Source organism: Bos javanicus, chromosome 15 (assembly GCF_032452875.1).
Source record: "Bos javanicus breed banteng chromosome 15, ARS-OSU_banteng_1.0, whole genome shotgun sequence".
In the NCBI taxonomy this organism is placed as follows: domain Eukaryota; kingdom Metazoa; phylum Chordata; class Mammalia; order Artiodactyla; family Bovidae; genus Bos; species Bos javanicus.
In genome coordinates this window covers 50,953,140-50,972,803 of record NC_083882.1, presented here as the reverse complement: position 1 = coordinate 50,972,803, position 19,664 = coordinate 50,953,140, and the positions used below count along the sequence as shown (strand labels likewise).

General features: G+C 39.9%; 1 protein-coding gene and 2 pseudogenes across 1 annotated transcript; all 3 read left to right on the top strand.

Moving 5' to 3' along the window:
• The first annotated feature begins 393 nt into the window (after positions 1-393).
• Positions 394-1,432, top strand: LOC133261375 (olfactory receptor 52B4-like). Its single transcript, XM_061439868.1, has one exon. It carries the CDS (start codon positions 464-466, stop codon positions 1,430-1,432), a length of 969 nt encoding a protein of 322 aa, XP_061295852.1. The 5' UTR covers positions 394-463.
• An 8,017-nt stretch (positions 1,433-9,449) lies between these two features.
• On the top strand, positions 9,450-10,507 carry LOC133261030 (olfactory receptor 52B4-like; annotated as a pseudogene).
• A 36-nt stretch (positions 10,508-10,543) lies between these two features.
• On the top strand, positions 10,544-13,815 carry LOC133261029 (olfactory receptor 52B4-like; annotated as a pseudogene).
• The last annotated feature ends 5,849 nt before the right edge of the window (positions 13,816-19,664 follow it).

The window sequence follows — 19,664 nt, the reverse complement described above, 5'->3', positions numbered from 1 at the left end:
CTGTGATAAATGTCCTTCACAATGAGGAGAAATCTTCCTGTACAAATCCTCCCATACCTTCTCCAGTATTCTCTATGCCTAAGCCACCCTGCCTGAAAATGTTTCAAGAACACATCTTTTTCTTTTCTTTCTTTGCTATATGATAAACTCCTTAATGTCAAGTTCAATTACAATCTTGCTACTGCCTTCCCAGAGATGTACCATGGTCCCTGCTGTATATTGATACCCATCTATTGGTAGGAAAAGACATACAGTAATATCTTTTTATTTGACCCATTGGAAACCTGTATATTCTTTAACTAGAGTAGCATTTGAGGCTACAGAACATATCCTATTCACCTTTGTATATGTCTTATTATTTGCATGTTCCAAGAAGGCAGAAGTACAGAACATGCCAAAATCTGCTGCTTTCACCAAGATTAGGAAAATCTGTGTTTTTATCTCTGTGTGTGAATAGGAAGTGATGTATTCAGTGGTATTTCTAGACATGATGACTTTAAATCACACCGGTGTTAGCCACAAAGTCTTCCGCTTGCTGGGCATCCCTGGCCTTGAGGACCAGCACATATGGATCTCCATCCCCTTCTTCATTTCTTATGCTGTTGCCCTCTTTGGAAACAGTCTGGTCATCTGCATTATCTTCACAAAGCGCAGCCTTCATGAACCCATGTACCTCTTCCTCTGCATGCTGGCTGGAGCAGACATTGTCCTCTCTACGTGCACAGTCCCTCAGGCCTTGGCCATCTTCTGGTTCCATGCTGGGGAGATCTCCCTGGATCGCTGCATCACTCAGTTCTTCATCACACACAGCACTTTCATGTCTGAGTCAGGGATCTTGCTGGTGATGGCATTTGACCGCTACATTGCCATATGCTTTCCACTAAGATACAGCACTATTCTTACACACACACTGATTGGGAAAATAGGAGTTACCATCTTTCTGAGAAGTTACTGTACAATTTCCCCCATAGTATTCCTTTTGAAAAGATTGAATTTCTGCCAAAATAACATCATACCCCACACCTTTTGTGAACACATTGGCTTGGCCAAATATGCTTGTAATGACATTCGAGTGAACATCTGGTATGGACTCTTCGTCCTAATGTCAACAGTGGTTTTAGACGCCCTGCTAATTTTTATTTCCTATGTGCTGATTCTCCATGCTGTCTTCCACATGTCTTCCCAAGACGCTCGCCACAAGGCTCTCAACACATGTGGCTCTCATGTCTGCATCATCATTCTCTTTTATGGACCTGCCATCTTCACGATCCTGACTCAGAGGTTTGGTCATCACATTCCACCTCATATTCACATCTTGTTGGCTAATGTCTGTGTTCTGGCTCCACCTATGCTGAACCCTATCATTTACGGGATCAAGACCAAGCAAATCCGGGAGCAGGTAGCTCACATATTTTTTCTGAAGCAGAAATAACGCCAAAGGAGGAACAGACTTTTCATCATCTTTAGCTGTTCATGATATGGACTACAGATGTGGTGAGTGGAAACACTATCGATAAACTGAAACATAAATGTCTCGGTGAATTCTGTTTCCAGGGGAGGTCACAAGGTAGGTTTCAGAGTTTATATCTTCTGCTGTCAAAGCAACAGAGAGTAGTACAATGTTTGACTGAGATGGTGTGTCCTACACAGAGCCTGTGAACTTCTAAATCATGTATCCTTCATGTCATTAGCTTGGTTTGGTAAAAGATGAAATGAGTACTGATTTCTGGTTTTGAATTTCTTCAACCATTCCTGACTGAGTTTCCCACTCTTTGAGATGTCTTGTGACATCCTTGGACAATCACATAAAAAGGGTACAATTTGTCAGTTGGGCAGGGTGAATAACTTCTGGAGCCTAATGGATAGCATTGTTTCTATATTTAATAATCCTATATTGTATATTTGAAATTTGTTAACTTAAGAGTTGATATTATGTTTTCTCACCACACACACTCATATACATATACATACACAACTTGCACCTATGAAAAGGGTGATGAATATGTTCATTAACTTGATTGTATTATTTTGCTATATATGTGTATGTATATTTGATATATTTATATATCAAATCATCTGATTGTATACTTTATATACAGTTTATATTTGTCAAATTTTGACAAAATATTTTTGGAAAGAAAAACATTTTATTCTAATGAATTCACACCAGTGACATCAGAAAAGTATGTTTAAGAGACCACAAACATCTGTGTAGCCCCAAACTCAATACCATCTCAATGAACTTCCATAGAATGAGAAAACTCTCTTCCTCAGCAATCCCGAGGAAGCACAAAAGTTATTAATGATTGAGGAGAGGTTTACCTGGTGGTTTCACACTTTAAATCTTCACTATCAATTATATTTGTAATGTTAAACCAATGTGGGCATGAGAAATGATTTTTCACATCTTTGATTGGAACTTCTTGATTAAGCTAACCTGTTCACCAATGTTTCACAAGGTTTTGTGAAACCCTCACAAAGCTTAAGGTCGCCCTGATTCTGAGCACACTCAAAAAACTGTTCCACCTCAAAGGAACATGAGACTTGCTGCTGCTGCTGTGTATGGCATAACATGTATAACACATGAAAAGATGCTCAATATTGCTAATTACTAGAGAAATGCAAATCAAAACTATGATGAGATATTACCTCACACCAGTCAGAATGGCTATCATAAAAAACTCTACAAATAATAAATGCTAGAGAGGGTGTGCAGAGAAAGGAACCCTTCTAAACCATTGGTGGGAATGTAAATTGGTACAGTCACTATAAAGAATAGTACAGAAGTTCCTTAAAAAAGTAAAAATGCAGCGACCATATGACCCTGCAATCCCACTGCTGGGCATATATCTAGAGAAAAACATCAGAGAGAATGCATGTACCCCAATGTTCAATGCAGCACTGTTTACAATAGCCAAGACATGGAAGAAACCTAAATGTCCATCAACAGAGGAATGGATAAAAAATGTGATATGTATATATTACTCAGCCATTAAAAGGAATGAAAGAATGCCGTTTGCAGCAACATGGATGGACCTAGAGATTGTCATAATGAGTGAGGTAATTTCAGAGAAGGAGAAATATCGTCTGACATTCTTTATATGTGAAATCTAAAAAGAAATGACACGAACTTATATACAAAACAGAAAGAGACTCACAGACTTAGAGAACAAATTTATGATTTCTGGGGGGATGGATGGGGAGAAGGGATAGTTAGGGAGTTTGGGATCGACTTGTAGACACTTCTATATTTACAGTGGATAACTAACAAGGACCTACTGTATAACACATGGAACTCTGTTCAATGTTATGTGGCAGCCTGGATGGGAGGGGAGTTTGGGGGAGAATGGATACATGTATATGTATGACTGAGTCCCTTCACTGTACTTGAAACTATCACAGCATTATTAATTGGCTATACCTCAACACAAAATAAAAAGTTAAAACAAATGTATGGCCTCTAAAGTGTTTCCTCATTAACATATGTCTCAGCCTCATGCATTCTGATTAGTTTTCTCCCAACATGAATGACTGGGTGAATATAAAGGAGGTTTAGCACCGATGAACATGATCTGAACCTGGTGTAGCAGTCAGCACCCCAGCGTCTCTGAATTAATATTCTGATCAGAAGTGTTTTCTATTGGAAGGTTTTTAGTCAAAAGGGGAAATGGTGGAAACCTCTGCTCTACTGAGGTCTGGGAAAGTCATTCTGGCTTCTGCATAGCTTAACTTAAATTTTGCTGACCAGAGCATCCTGTTTTGTGGCCTTTCAGACATGCATTGTACAGCTGCTTTGGTCATTGAGGAAGGGAACGCATTTGAAATTCAAAGTGGAGTAGCTGTGGTTCAGAGGTGGCTCTTATATATATATGATTTTGCAAATGTTCCGGTTTTACTGAAAACTTGAATTTTCTGACTATTATTGCAGACCAGGACAAAAAACCACGGTGGGTGTAGTATTATCTCAGATGTGATTACTGCTCATATTTTGCTTGTCATGATGTCTCCTGTATTGTGACTGTTAGATGCCTTACATTTCCTCCCCAGTCCTCGTAAACGGAAATTTTTTCGAGGACTGAGCCACAACACTGGCCTCACTGGGAAATGAGTCTAATTTCTGGGTCTCCAGCAAGATGCCATGTCAGCCTCCTCTATTCTCTGTACATCCCCTGCCCAACCAGTGCCTCTTTACCTACACCCTACTCATACAACTGACCTTCCTACGTACTTTCCCCAGGCCCCAGATAGTTGTTGTTCTTATCAAAGGGACAGTGAGGGGACATTCCCCTTTCCTGGTTTCCTGGTAACTAATGAGCCCACCTGATGTCAATTCCCCTCTAACTAGTAATCTCCCCTTCTCCAGGGAGCAAAGTTTGCCACCACATTCTTCCTGTCACCCCCGCTTACCGTGGGGTGTCACGCAAGGAACTTGCTTCAGACATTTCTGTCTCCCATCCATTATACCATTGATGTCTCTGTTGCTGACTCTGGACTCTTCCATCTTTTATTTATTTATTTATTTTGTGAAAATCACTCAGTTGTGTCCGACTCTTTGCGACCCCATGTACTATAGAGTCCATGGAATTCTCCAGGCCAGAATACTGGAGTGGATAGCCTTTCTCTTCTCCAGGGGATCTTCCTGACTCAGGGATCGAACCCAGGTCTCCCACATTGCAGGTGGATTCCTTACCAACTGAGCTATCAGAGAAGTCCTCTTTTCTTCCATCTTAAAGCTGGGCAAGCGCAGGTTTCAAAAGCCTGTGGAGTACAGCCCAGCAGGAACACTCTGTTGATTGTGCTGATGCTTATACAAACCTATATATGTGATACAATTGCCCAGAACCACTCCCTTGAAATAGGTGCATGTAAAATGTTTAACATCTAAATAAAATATGTGGATTTTATTAATGTCAATTTTTTTGTTTAGATATTCTACTATAGTTATACAAGATGTTACTCTTGGGTAAAATTAGGTGAATTGTATGAGGGGCTACTTTTTACATCGTTTTTTACAACTACCTATAGTTCTGTAGTTATTTTAAACACTATTACCAAGCTGTATCGATCAGAACAGTATGGGATTGGCATCAGTTCAGTTCAGTTGCTGAGTCGTGTCTGACTCTTTGCTACCCCATGAATCGCAGCACGCCAGGCCTCCCTATCCATCACTAACTCCCGGAGTTCACTCAGACTCACATCCATCGAGTCAGTGATGCCATCCAGCTGTCTCATCGTCTGTCATCCCCTTCTCCTCCTGCCCCCAATCCCTCCCAGCATCAGAGGCTTTTCCAATGAGTCAACTCTTCGAATGAGGTGGCCAAAGTACTGGAGTTTCAGCTTTAGCATCATTCCTTCCAAAGAAATCCCAGGGCTGATCTCCTTCAGAATGGACTGGTTGGATCTCCTTGCAGTCCAAGGGACTCTCAACAGTCTTCTCCAACACCACAGTTTAAAAGCATCAATTCTTCGGCACTCAGCCTTCTTCACAGTACAACTCTCACATCCATACATGACCACAGGAAAAACCATAGCCTTGACTAGACGGACCTTTGTTGGCAAAGTAATGTCTCTGCTTTTGAATATGCTGTTTAGGTTGGTCATAACTTTCCTTCCAAGGAGTAAGCGTCTTTTAATCTCATGGCTGCAGTCATCATCTGCAGTGATTTTGGAGCCCCCCAAAATAAAGTCTGACACTGTTTCCACTGCTTCCCCATCTATTTCCCATGAAGTGATGGGACCGGATGCCATGATCTTCGTTTTCTGAATGTTGAGCTTTAAGCCAACTTTTTCACTCTTCTCTTTCACTTTCATCAAGAGGCTTTTTAGTTCCTCTTCACTTTCTGCCATAAGGATGGTGTCATCTGCATATCTGAGGTTATTGATATTTCTCCTGGGATTTTTGATTCCAGCTTGTGTTTCTTCCAGTCCAGCATTTTTCATGATGTACTCTGCATATAAGTTAAATAAGAAGGGTGATAATATACAGCCTTGACATACTCCTTTCTTTTCCTATTTGGAACCAGTCTGTTGTTCCATGTCCAATTCTAACTGTTGCTTCCTGACCTGCATATAGGTTTCTCAAGAGGCAGGTCAGGTGGTCTGGTATTCCCATCTCTTTCAGAATTTTCCACAGTTGATTGTGATCCATACAGTCAAAGACTTTGGCATAGTCAATAAAGCAGAAATAAATGTTTTTCTGGAACTCTCTTGCTTTTTCCATGATCCAGCAGATGTTGGCAATTTGATCTCTGGTTCCTCTGCCTTTTCTAAAACCAGCTTGAACATCTGGAAGTTCATGGTTCATGTATTGCTGAAGCCTGGCTTGGGGAATTTTGAGCATTACTTTACTAGCGTGTGAGATGAGTGCAATTGTGCGGTAGTTTGAGCATTCTTTGGCATTGCCTTCTTAGGGATTGGAATGAAAACTGACCTTTTCCAGTCCTGTGGCCACTGCTGAGTTTTCCAAATTTGCTGGTATATTTAGTGCAGCACTTTCACAGCATCATCTTTCAGGATTTGAAATAGCTCAACTGAAATTCCATCACCTCCACTAGCTTTGTTCGTAGTGATGCTTTCTAAGGCCCACTTGACTTCACATTCCAGGATGTCTGGCTCTAGGTGAGTGATCACACCATCATGATTATCTGGGTGGTGAAGATCTTTTTTGTACAGTTCTTCTGTGTATTCTTGCCACCTCTTCTTTGTTTTTTAATTTAATTTTATTTAACTTTGCAATATTGTATTGGTTTTGCCATATATCAAAATGAATCTGCCACAGGTATACATGTGTTCCCCATCCTGAACCCTCCTCCCTCCTCCCTCCCCATACCATCCCTCTGGGTCGTCCCAGTGTACCAGCCCCAAGCATCCAGTACCGTGCATCGAACCTGGACTGGCGACTCGTTTCATATATGATATTATGCATATTTCAATGCCATTCTCCCAAATCATCCCACCCTCTCCCTCACCTCTTCTTAATATTCATTAACTCAATATTTAATGGCAGTGTAGGTATTAAAACAGGACTGTGGAAAAGCTGGTTTTACTTGGAGAGACTTTTGTTGTAAAACATCCTAAAAATGAACACTCAGTGTGAAGTGAAGATCTGAGCATGTGGGGAGAGCAGGAGAGGAAACAGGGGGGAAAGGCTGAGGGGAGGCATGGTGCATGGATGAACTTGAGGACTGGATCTCGGCCATTTGGTAGGAGGCACGGCTGGTGGAGACAGCTGTCCCTGGGGCTCTGATGTAAGTGCTTCCCCCAAAGGCTCTCCTGTCAGCAAATAAACGGCCAAGTGTCCAGATCCCAACAAACTGACTTTCATCACCAGTCTTATGTCTGTTCCTGAAGACTCAGGAAAGGGTGGTGAGTCAATTAAATGCCCAAGGGTGGGGTGGTTCCAGGACCAAGATAAAGACTGGGCTGGTCTTATGTCCTAGACAGGCCAGAGGGGACAAGCCTCTTGGAGGCTATTAACATATGTGCAGAATGCCTGGCAAAAATCGGAGGCATCAAACTAGTTGGTTACAGCCCATGTGGAGGGTAAGGTTTGGGAAGGGAAGTGGAGAGTCTATAGGCAGCTGAGGTTAATGAAGGTTTATAAAGAATGTAAAGTGATCCAATATATGACAAGGGTCCTAATAATTCAACCAGACATCAGAAAACAGAAGAGATATTGACTTAGAAAAAAGACCTTTTTAAAAATATGTTAAAAGCCCTGACAATGACAGAGATCTGTCCTAGACTCCTAAAACAGGACATAGGAATTGGACCAGGAACCTCTCAGGCAGGTGTGACAAGAGAGCTACAGGGCAGGAGCCTCCTGGACTTGTGTCAGACCAAGGTACTCTAACTTGGTTGGAGGACCAATGTCACAGGGAAATTGAGCACTGAGCTTCTTGGCATTGCTGTCTGGCCCCAGTTTATAAAATTTTCTTTGCTCCTCGCTTTCCCCAATTACTTGGAGCTTTCATAATTTGCCCTCCAGCCCAGTCCTGCCTTTGTTGATTTGTGTCATCCTCTTCCTTCCTGCTATTTTTCTGGTTTCCTTTCCTAATCACCTCTGAGTCACACACCTGCCCTCACATCCCTCTGCTGTCATCCCACCTGTTTTCCTGTGGGATGTCAGCGGCTCTGGCTGCAGAGAATCTTCTCCAGAGCAGCTGTGTGCCCTTGAGGAGAGAGTACCTTGACTCAGCCAGCTGACTGAATCTGATGGCAGAACACTTTCTCCCAGCATGTGGAGGATGCAAATTGGAGTAGATTGTCCTCCTCAGAAAGAAACATCAGGAGTAAAGACGTATTTTTGATAAGCATAAGATACAACTTAGCTACGGAGCTAGAAAGTTTAAAATACCCCTTTGTTAGTACCTCCAGTACTTTGGCCACCTCATGCGAAGAGTTGACTCTTTGGAAAAGACTCTGATGCTGGGAGGGATTGGGGGCAGGAGGAGAAGGGGACGACAGAGGATGAGATGGCTGGATGGCATCACTGACTCGATGAATGTGAGTCTGAGTGAACTCCAGGAGTTGGTGATGGACAGGGAGGCTTGGCGTGCTGCGATTCATGGGGTTGCAAAGAGTCAGACACAACTGAGCGACTGAACTGAACTGAACTTGTTAGGGGGAATTAACGTTTGTCTCCAATTCTTCAACGGACCTGCTTGTAGATTGGTTTTCTCTCAAACAAAAGGCCAATAGGACTCAGGCAAATTACTATTTTTCTATAGCTCCAATTTGTAGTGTGGTGCCTGAAAATTTGTTTCTGCTTCCTTACTGACCAGATTAATGAATAAATGAATGAACACTAAGAACCAGATGACAATATTTCCACCTGCTGAAAAAATCTTCCAAATGTCAATGCCCTATTTTCCAATTTCAGTCACATGTTAACTTAGGTCCCTAAAGTATAAACCAGAGGAGTGCCTCACCTCAGACACACAGGCCCTGTCATGTTACCCCTTAAAATATCTCTTGAATCAATTCATAAGTGTGTATGAGAGATTTCAAATCTCACATTCATCAATTAGGCCAAATCTCCAGTACTTCAACCTATCCTGCTCTCTTCAGTATCCTCTATGCAGTCGCCTGGATATGAACAAGCTGTGTTCATGGATATGCTATACTTCTATCTGAATACCCACTTTTCCTCTATTGATTCCTCTTTTTTCATTCTTCTCCTTATAATAAACTAACCACCAAGGTGAAGTTCAAGTTCAAATTCAAGAAACCTCTTCTTACAATCTTTCTAGATACATATAATGACTTCCACTTAATGTTCATAATCCTCTGTTTGTAGGAGAAATATATACAATAGTATGTTTTATTTGATTATCTGGAGATATGCCTATCTTTTAATGAGACTATCACTCACTGAAACAGAGAACATATGTTGTTGACTTTTCATGTTTCTTATTTGCATGTGTTCACAGAAGATGGAGTGTGCAAGATATGCCAAAAGTCTTTGTGACTTCACAAAGAATATTCCAGGAAAATCTGGATTTTCATCTCTGTCTGCTCTGTCTGTGAGTATGAGGTGATGTCTCTAAAAGTCGCCCCAGATATGCTTACCTTAAACCACGCTGGTGTCAGTCACACAGTCTTCCACTTGCTGGGCATCCCTGGCCTTGAGGTCCAGCACATGTGGATTTCCATCCCCTTCTTCATTTCCTATGTCCTTGCTATGTTGGGGAACAACCTCCTCATCTTTATCATTGTTACAAAGTGCAGCCTCCCTGAACCCATGTACCTCTTCCTCTGCATGCTGGTTGGAACAGACCTTGTCCTCTCCATGTGCACAATCCCTCAGGCCTTGGCCATCTTCTGGCTCCATGTTGGGGAGATCTCCCTGGATCACTGCATCACTCAGTTCTTCATCATCCATTGCACTTTCATGTCTGAGTCAGGGATTTTGCTGGTGATGGTATTTGACCGCTATGTTGCCATATGCTACCCATTGATATACACGGTTATTCTTATACATGCATTGATTTGGAAAATTGGTGTTATCATCTTTCTGAGAAGTTATTGTATGATTTTCCCTATAGTATTTCTTTGGAAAAGATTGACTTTCTGCCAAAATAATTTCATCCCACACACCTATTGTGAACACATTGGCTTGGCCAAATATGCTTGTAGTGACATTTGAGTGAATATCTGGTATGGATTCTCTGTCTTAATGTCAACAGTGGTTTTAAATACCCTGCTAATTTTTGTTTCTTACATGCTAATTCTCTATACTGGCTTCCACATGTCTTCCCAAGATGCTTGTCACAAAGCTCTCATCATGTGTGGCTCCCATGTATGCATCATTATTCTCTTTTATGGACCTGCCATCTTCACAACCCTGACTCAGAGGTTTGGTCATCACATTTCACCTCATATTCACATCTTGTTGGCTAATGTCTGCGTTCTGGCTCTACCTATGCTGAACCCCATCATTTATGGGAACAAGATGAAGGAAATCCAACAGCAGATGGCCCACATATTTTTCCCAAAGCAGAAATAACTTTGGAGGACAAAATAGTTTTCAGTTTTTGTAGTGATGGATGACACGAGCTATAGAATTGGTGGGTGGAAACACTATGGTAAACTGGATACTAGAAAATAGCTTAGTGAATTCTATTTCCAGTGGAAGTTCACCAGGAAGTTTTCAGAATTTATATTTTCTGCTGTCAAAGCAACAGAGAATGTGTGTCATGTTTGACTGAGCAAACTTCATCCTACCCAGAACTTGTGAGTTTCCAAACTCATGTATCCTTCACATCACTAGATTTATTAGATGATGGATGAGTACTGTGTTCTGGCTTTTAATTTCTTCAACTATTTTTGTTGAGATTATCATCCTTTGAGATATCTTGTGTCATCTCTGAACATTCACATACAAAGGGTACAATTTTACAGTTATGTAGGATGAATAACTTCTAGAAATCTAATAGATATCATTTTAACTATAGTTACTAATATTCTTGGGTTGGCCAAGAAGTTCATTTGGATTTTCCTATATGATATTGGGCTTCTCAGGTGGTGCTAGAGGTAAAGAACCTTCCTAACAGTGCCAGAGACATGAGATGTGGGTTCGATCCCTAGGTTGGGAAGATCCCCTCCCTGGAGGAAGACATGGCAATCCACTCCAGCATTCTTGCCTGGAGTATCCCATAGAAAGAGGAGATGGATAGAGTTCATAGAGTTGCAAAGAGTCAGACATGACTGAAGTGACTTAGCATGATCACCCACCTAGAGCCAGACATCCTGGAATGTGAAGTCAAGTGGGCCTTAGAAAGCATCACTACGAACAAAGCTAGTGGAGGTGATGGAATCCCAGTTGAGCTATTTCAAATCCTGGAAGATGATGCTGTGAAAGTGCTGCACTCAATATGCCAGCAAATTTGGAAAACTCAGCATTGGCCACAGGACTGGAAAAGATCCGTTTTCATTCCAATCCCAAAGAAAGGCAATGCCAAAGAATGTTCAAACTACTGCACAATTGCACTCATCTCACACGCTAGTAAAATAATGCTCAAAATTCTCTAAGCCAGGCTTCAACAGTATGTGAACCGTGAACTTCCAGATGTTCAAGCTGGATATAGATAAGGCAGAGGAACCAGAGATCAAATTGCCAACATCCACTGGATCATGGAAAAACCAAGAGAGTTCCAGAAAAAACACCTATTTCTGCTTTATTGACTATGCCAAAGCCTTTGACTGTGTGGATCACAATAAACTGTGGAAAACTCTGAAAGAGATGGGAATCCAAGACCACCTGACCTGCCTCTTGAGAAATGTGTATGCATGTCAGGAAGTAACAGTTAGAACTGGACATGGAACAACAGACTGGTTCCAAATAGGAAAAGGAGTACATTAAGGCTGTATATTGTCACCCTGCTTATTTAACTTATATGCAGAGTACATCATGAGAAACGGTGGGCTGGAAGAAGCACAAGCTGGAATCAAGATTGCTGGGAGAAATATCAATAACCTCAGATATGCAGATGATACCACCCTTAGGGCAGAAAGTGAAGAGGAACTAAAAAACCTCTTGATGAAAGTGAAAGAGGAGAGTGAAAAAGTTGGCTTAAAGCTCAACATTCAGAAAACGAAGATCATGGCATGTGGTCCCATCACTTCATGGGAAATAGATGAGGAAACAATGGAAACAGTGTCAGACTTTATTTTTTTGGGCTCCAAGATCACTGCAGATGATGATTGCAGCCATGAAATTAAAAGATGCTTGCTCCTTGGAAGGAAAGTTATGATCAACCTAGATAGCATATTCAAAAGCAGAGACATTACTTTGCCAACAAAAGTCCGTCTAGTCAAGGCTATGGTTTTTTCAGTGGTCATGTATGGATGTGAAAGTTGGACTGTGAAGAAAGCTGAGCACCGAAGAATTGATGCTTTTGAACTGTGGTGTTGGGGAAAACTCTTCAGAGTCCCTTGGACTGCAAGGACATCCAACCAGTCCATCCTAAAGGAGATCAGTCCTGGGTGTTCTTTGGAAGGACTGATGCTAAAGCTGAAACTCCAGTACTTTGGCCACCTCATGCGAAGAGTTGACTCATTGGAAAGATCCTGATGCTGGGAGGGATTGGGGGCAGGAGGAGAAGGGGATGACATAGGATGAGATGGCTGGATGGCATCACCGACCCGATGGACAAGAGTTGGGCTGAACTCTGGGAGCTGGTGATCGACAGGGAGGCCTGGCATGCTGTAAATCATGGAGTCACAAAGAGTTGGACATGACTGAGTGATTGAACTGAACTGAATTTGATATAATTAAGCAGAAAACCTAGAAAAACATATATAACTTGTATTTCTCTTTGTCTCTATTAGGAGAAATTCAGGAAAAGTCCACAGTAGCCTGTCTTAGGACTGGATGGCTGCAACCACACTGATGTTAACCATATAGTCTTCTATCTGCTGGGCATTCCAGGCCGAGAAGACCTACACGTGTGGATTTCCATCACCTTCTTCATCTCCTATGTTTTGCCCTCCTTGGAAATGGTCTGTTCATCTTCATCATCCTCATCAAGAGCAGCTTCCATGAACCTATGTATCTTTTCCTCTGTATGCTGGCTGCAGTTGACATTGTCTTTGCCTCAACCACAGAACCCAAGGCATTGGCCATTTTCTGGTGCGACAGTTGGGAAATCTCTCTTAGTAGCTGCATTGCCCAACTCTACTTTCAGCATTCCTCCTTCATTTCTGAGTCAAGCATCTTGCTAATTATGGCATTTGATCGCTACATTGCAATATGTTACCCACTGAGATATACCACAATACTCACCGACTCTGTGATAGGGAAAATTGGTGTGGCTGTTTTCTTGGGAGCACATTGTACAATTTTCCCCATGGTATTTCTTCTGAAGAGGCTGCACTTTTGCAGAAATAACATCCTCCCACATACATTCTGTGAACACATCGTCTTGGCCAAGTATGCCTGTGATGCCATCCAAGTAAACATCTAGTATGGATTTTTTGTCTTGATGTCAACAGTGATCCTAGATATTCCCCTCATTTTTGTTTCCTATGTTCTGATTCTCTGTGCTGTCTTCCTCATCGCTTCCCAAGAGGCTTGTCACAAAGCCTCTAAACACATGTGGCTCCCATGTCTGCATCATCATCCTTTTTTATGGGCCTGGCACATTCTCAGTCCTCACTCAGAGCTTTGAACATGACATCCCACTACACATCCACATCCTACTGGCCAGCATCAGCATGCTTGCTCCACCTATGCTTAATCCCATCATTTATGGAGTCAAGATGAAACAGATATGAGACCAAGTGGTTTATGTATTGTTTAATAAGCAGAAATGACTTTGGGGATGACAGAGACTGGTTTCTCAGAAATTGTGATCCTTCATGAGATGTACTTTGGCAGCAGTGAACAAGAGAACTAGTACTGAGTCAGTAGGAAAAATGACTCATGGAGTTATGGGCTCTGGAGCAACTTAATTGATCCTGTGAGCCTTACCTCTCTAATCAGTCTGAAAGCCATGCCTGTGGATTGACTGAGACACTTACATCTTATTATTTGGGAGTGGACAGGTTGTTCTTTGGCAGTCATGTCTAACTCATTAATATTCAGTTCAACTTTGGGAATAGTCAAATGTAATATTAAGTCCCAATTAGATTAAAAAAAAGTAGGCTTTCTGTCTTGGGCTGTTAAGTCCCAAGACATCTCACACATCTCTGGACACTCATGTAAAACCTTCATTTCTTCATATGCTTACTCAAAGTATGATGGGCATGAAGAGGTGCTATACTTCTAACTTTTGACTTTTGGGGATTGTTTCTCAAAGATCATTACCCTCAAAATGGTACAGAATAAATGCAGGTTTCCTTACCAGCAACTATTTCCATGTCACTTTCACACAGTCTATGATTTTGTCTCAAGGAACTGCATATCTCTAACTTCTCCATGTTCAGCCATGTTTTCAGGTGTCTTGGTACAGTTTTCCTGAATGATCCACTTGTCTGGAATGCCCTCTACTTTTCTTGACTTTTTAATGAATTCACACCATTTCTTTCAAGGCTCAGCTTGGTGTCACCTACCCAGTGAGGTCATTACAACCACTTCATCTCAAGGTGAAGTACTACTTTCTCTACAACATGAGACCATATTGTTTATACTTCTTTTGAAAACATTTTCTTTTAAATAAATATTCTATAGAAAAGTAATAAGATGAAGATTAAACTTGCACATGATTCTACTACCCAGAGAAATTTGTTGTACATTTTGGTGTATAATCATCCAGAATTTATGTGTGTGTGTGTGTGTGTGTGTGTATATATAATTGTAACAACTACAACTACATACATATTCATATCTTAGTTGTGACATGTGGCATCTAGTTCCTGGACCAGGGAGCGAACTCAGCCCCCTGCATTAGGGGTGCGGAGTCTTAGCCACTGGACCACCAGGGAAGTCCCAAGATTTGCATGATTTTAGCCTTAAGGAAGGGTATCAAGATTTTAGACTCATCTGGCACATTGGAAAATTGCTTCTAGAGAAGTTACTCTTAATTTTTACTCTTGTCAGAAATATATGTCAAAATTTATTTCACTCTTACTAGCTTCCCTAGTTGCTCAGACGTTAAAGAATCTGCCTGCAATGCAGGAGACCTGGGTTTGATTCCTGGGTTGGGAAGATCTCCTGGAGAAGGGAATGGCAACTCACCCCAGTATTCTTGCCTGGAAAATTCCATGGACAGAGGAAACTGGTGGGCTACAGTCATAGGATCACAGGGTCAGACAGGACTGAGCAACAAACACACTACTAGCATTTAGTAAATAGTTCTATTTTTAGAAATTTGCTGTGTGATATGGTAAAATCATTTTTTCATTTTCCTTTACTTTGAATTTATTAATAGACACCTTGAAGAATTTATATTGTGGTTATTGCATATTGTATTTCTCTGTGGATTAATAGTAACAACTATTTATTGAATTTGTGCAAAACATTTTACACCTTATTTGTCATGTCAGTTCAGACTTGTTATTGTTTCTATTCTTTCCTTTTTACAGACTTGTAGTTTGAAGCTCAGAGAGGATATATAACTTCCCCAAGGTATTAATATTTATTGAAAGTATTTTTCAGGTTGTTTAAATATTAATTTCTTTAATTTTCTTTCTTTGGTTATCTTTTGTTTTACTTAAAGAAAGAAATTAAATATTTTCAAATCCATCATTCTTTTCCTTTGTGGGTTTCATTGTTTTAACCTTGGTCTATTTTCTTCAATCTAAGATCTGACTATTAGTCTTAGATTTGTCTTCTATTTTTTATGGTATACATATTTATATTTAATTTTCAAGACTCTATGTAAATAAATAAACAAAACTAAACAAAATAAAGAAAACAAACTTCAATGACCAATAAAGAGAAAACTGAGGCGTAATTATTAAATTTTAGTATGTTTTTCAGTTTTTATATGATTACATCTTTCTGCACAGGTATAGTTAACTTTTTTTCTGTAACATTATATAATATGTTTGTTATGCAATAAAACTGTTGGAAACTTTCTAACATGTCATATGAGTTAAGGAATGAGGAAGAAGAAGCTTATTAGCTGTATTGTTCAAAACTTCAACAATTTAAATATTTAAAATATTTTTTTTAATTTAAAATATTCAACAATTATTGGGAAAAGAGTTATTTTTCTCACAGTAATTATTATTTGCCAGTTTCTTGTAATTCTTGTAAGTTTCGCTCTGGAACAACTGATCTTAGCGGTTTTGAAATTGTAAGTATACTATTTAGTTGAATATGAATATAACTGATTAGGTTTTCTATTGGTTAGTGTTTTCTTAGTAAACAATTTTATATTCTTTCTCCCAAGCATTGTGTGCCTATATGGTTTTAAAGCTTATGACTTTTAAACCACATAAAATTTTATTTTTTCCATAATATCTGATAATTTTTGAATTTTAACTGATCACTGTAGTCCAATTACATTTCTTATGAAACAAGATTTTTTTTAAAAGCTCTATATTCTATTTCTTTTCTACAAGAAATTTAACCCTTCATTATTATTTTGTAACTCTATTTCTTTGTGTCATATTGGGATACATTTTTCCTTTTTTTTCCCCTTTATTTTATTCTTTGGAAGATAATTGCTTTACAGAGTTGTGGTGTTCTCTGTCATACATTAACATGAATCAGTCATATTTATATATATATTTCCCCTCCCTCTTGTGCCTTTCCTCCCCCTCATTTCACCCCTCAAGATCATTACAAAGCACCAAACTAAACTTCCCGTGTTATGTAGCAGCTTCCTGCTGGTTATCTATTTTACACACGATAGTGTTTATATGTCAGTGCTACTTTCACAATTTCTCCTAACCTGGCCTTCCCCCACTGTGCAGGATGCCTTTTTCTAATCTATTTTTAAATTTCTAATGATCCCTTTGTTGTTGTTGCTCTTGTTCAGTCACTAAGTCATGTCCAACTCTTTGCAACCCCATGGATTGCAGCACACCAGGCTTCCTTGTCCTTCAGTATCTCCCAGCATTTGCTCAGATTCATGTTCAATGAGCCAGTGATGCTATCCAACCATCTCATCCTCTGCTGTCTCCTCCTCCTGCCTTCAATCTTTCCCAGCATCAGAGTCTTTTCCAATGAGTTGGCTCTTCACATCAGGTGGCCAAAGTATTGGAGCTTCAGCTTCAGCTTCAGCATCAGTCCTTCCAATGCATATTCAGGCTTGATTTCCTTTAGGATTGACCGGCTTGATTTCCTTGCAGTCCAAGGGACTCTCTAGAGTCTTCTTTAACACTGCAGTTCAAAAGCATCAATTCTTTGGCACTCAGGCTTCTTCCCAATCCCACTTTAACATCCATACTTGACTACCGGGAAAACTATTGCTTTGACTTTATGGACCTTGGTCATCAAAGTAATGTCTCTGCTCTTCAATACACTGTCTAGCTTTATCAGATTTCTTTAGCTCTATCTAATAAGCTGCTTAAACAATCCACTATTTTAATTTCAAAGATTGCTAAAAATTAATATATTTTTTAACAGTAAGTTTAGGTTTACAGAAAAATTGAGTGGAAAGAACAGAGAGTTCCTATATACCTCTTACCCCTTTCCTCCTCCCTCGATCAGAGAGTTTTCCTTATTACCATCTGCATTAGTGTGGTACTTTGTTACATTTAATGAACCAATGTGTTTTAGTCACTAAGTCATGTCTGACTCATGACCCTTTGGGCTGTAGCCTGCCAGGCTCCTCTGTTCATGGGATTTCCCAGGCAAGAATACTGCAGGGGGTTGCCATTCTCTTCTCCAGGGGATCTTCCCGACCCAGGAGTTGAGTCCAGGTCGCATACATTGCTGGCAGATTCTTTACATCTGTGCCAGCAGGGAAGACCCAACAATATTCAGCATCTTGTAATAACTTATAATGGAAAATAATCTGAAAATCATAATGTACACCTGGAACTAACACAATATACTTCAATAAGAAAATATTCTTTGATAAGTATAGTTATGTATAAACTTCTGTATATGTTCTGGATTATATTTAAATATACAATGTTCAAAAGAAAGAAATTGTTATGGCTATTTTCTATTTCCATATAATTTTTATTGATGCAAAATTTCCATACTTTAATAATTATTTACTGTTCTTTTTTTTGACAAAGTTAAATTTTTTCATTGGTAACATACTCTATGCCAGGCACTATGCAATACAAGAGTGAACAAGACAGGTGCCTTTGTAGGATTTATCATACAGAGATAAAAAACAAAATCCTCCAGTTAAGTATTTTTGTTCATTGATACTTTGGTGCCATATATTTGGAACTTGTAGAAGCTCTTCATATTTTAAAGTTTTTAAAGCTCTTCATATTTTAAAGCCCATTTGGGGGCCATTTTTATTTCTAAATATTTCCCAGTTTTTTTTTTTCCCCAAAATAATGCTCATTCATGTTCTTAAAGACTAGTGCTGCTTTGAGACTCATGCTATCTCCCTTCTACTCTTCAGTGCTGTCTTAAGTTCCTCTCAATTCTTTCAAAAACGCATGCAAGTCATTACACTAGTACCATAGGGACTTTGGTGTCCACGTGGAAAACTTAATTCTTCATCCTGTGCTCTTGATTCTATTTCCTCCTAAACTCAGTTGCCTTTCCCTTAACCCCACTGTAGTTATGCACTCTCATAACCATTTCCTTTCTCCACTTTCGAATTCATTAATTCAAACATCCCACTGTCTAGTCACAAGTACTTGTGCAAGTATGGATTAATGAAGCTTATTGTTCAACCTTGCTAGGATGGTTAATCTAATAACACTACAAGTTTCTTTCTAAATCACCAACCCACCTTGTGTGCTTAAAATTAAGTTTAGATTCCATGCTCTTCATTATATTAATAATAAATTTCTTTTGCTGCTGCTGCTGCTAAGTTGTTTCAATCGTGTTTGATTCTGGGAACCTATGGACTGTAAACTGCCAGGCTCCTCTGTCTATGGGATTCTCCAGGCAAGAATACTGGAGTGAGTTGCTGTGCCCTTCTCCAGGGGATCTTCCTGACTCAGGGATTGGACTTGTGTTTCATATGGCTCCTGCATTGGCAAGCAGGTTCTTTACTACTTGCGCCACCTGGGAAGCCCTAAATTTCTTCTAAGTATTCTCAAATCCTTTAAATCTTTTCCTCCATTCTTTCTGATCCACCCCCACATTATTATAAACCAAATTAACAACTAGATTTAGGTACTCACCAGGGGAGCAGAGTGGTGCCATTAAATGATTATCAACCTAGACTACCAACAGAACCCAGCAAGTTTACACATCTGCTCAAGTCAGCTCATTCTCCCATTCTACCTAATTAATGATTCATGTACACACCCTATTCAAACCTTCAACCTTGATTCAAGAACCTACCTATTTAACTTTGACAGAAAATCTTGCCTGCTAAATCAGAACTAATCAGTAAGAAACTCACAGAAATTCAAGACACTAAAATTTAAAACATCTCTATATTCAGCACATACATGCACATATCTGCTCCCACCATTCTTTTCTTCCATCTTGCTGGAGGAGCTGTCTCTCCTATCAAGGAATAATTCCTCTGTTTGTTCTTTGGACACCAATAAGAAATGTTAGGTTGAGCATTCAAAGCCATGAACATGCAAAACATTATTTGTGCAAAAAATTGCAGTAACTGTATTGT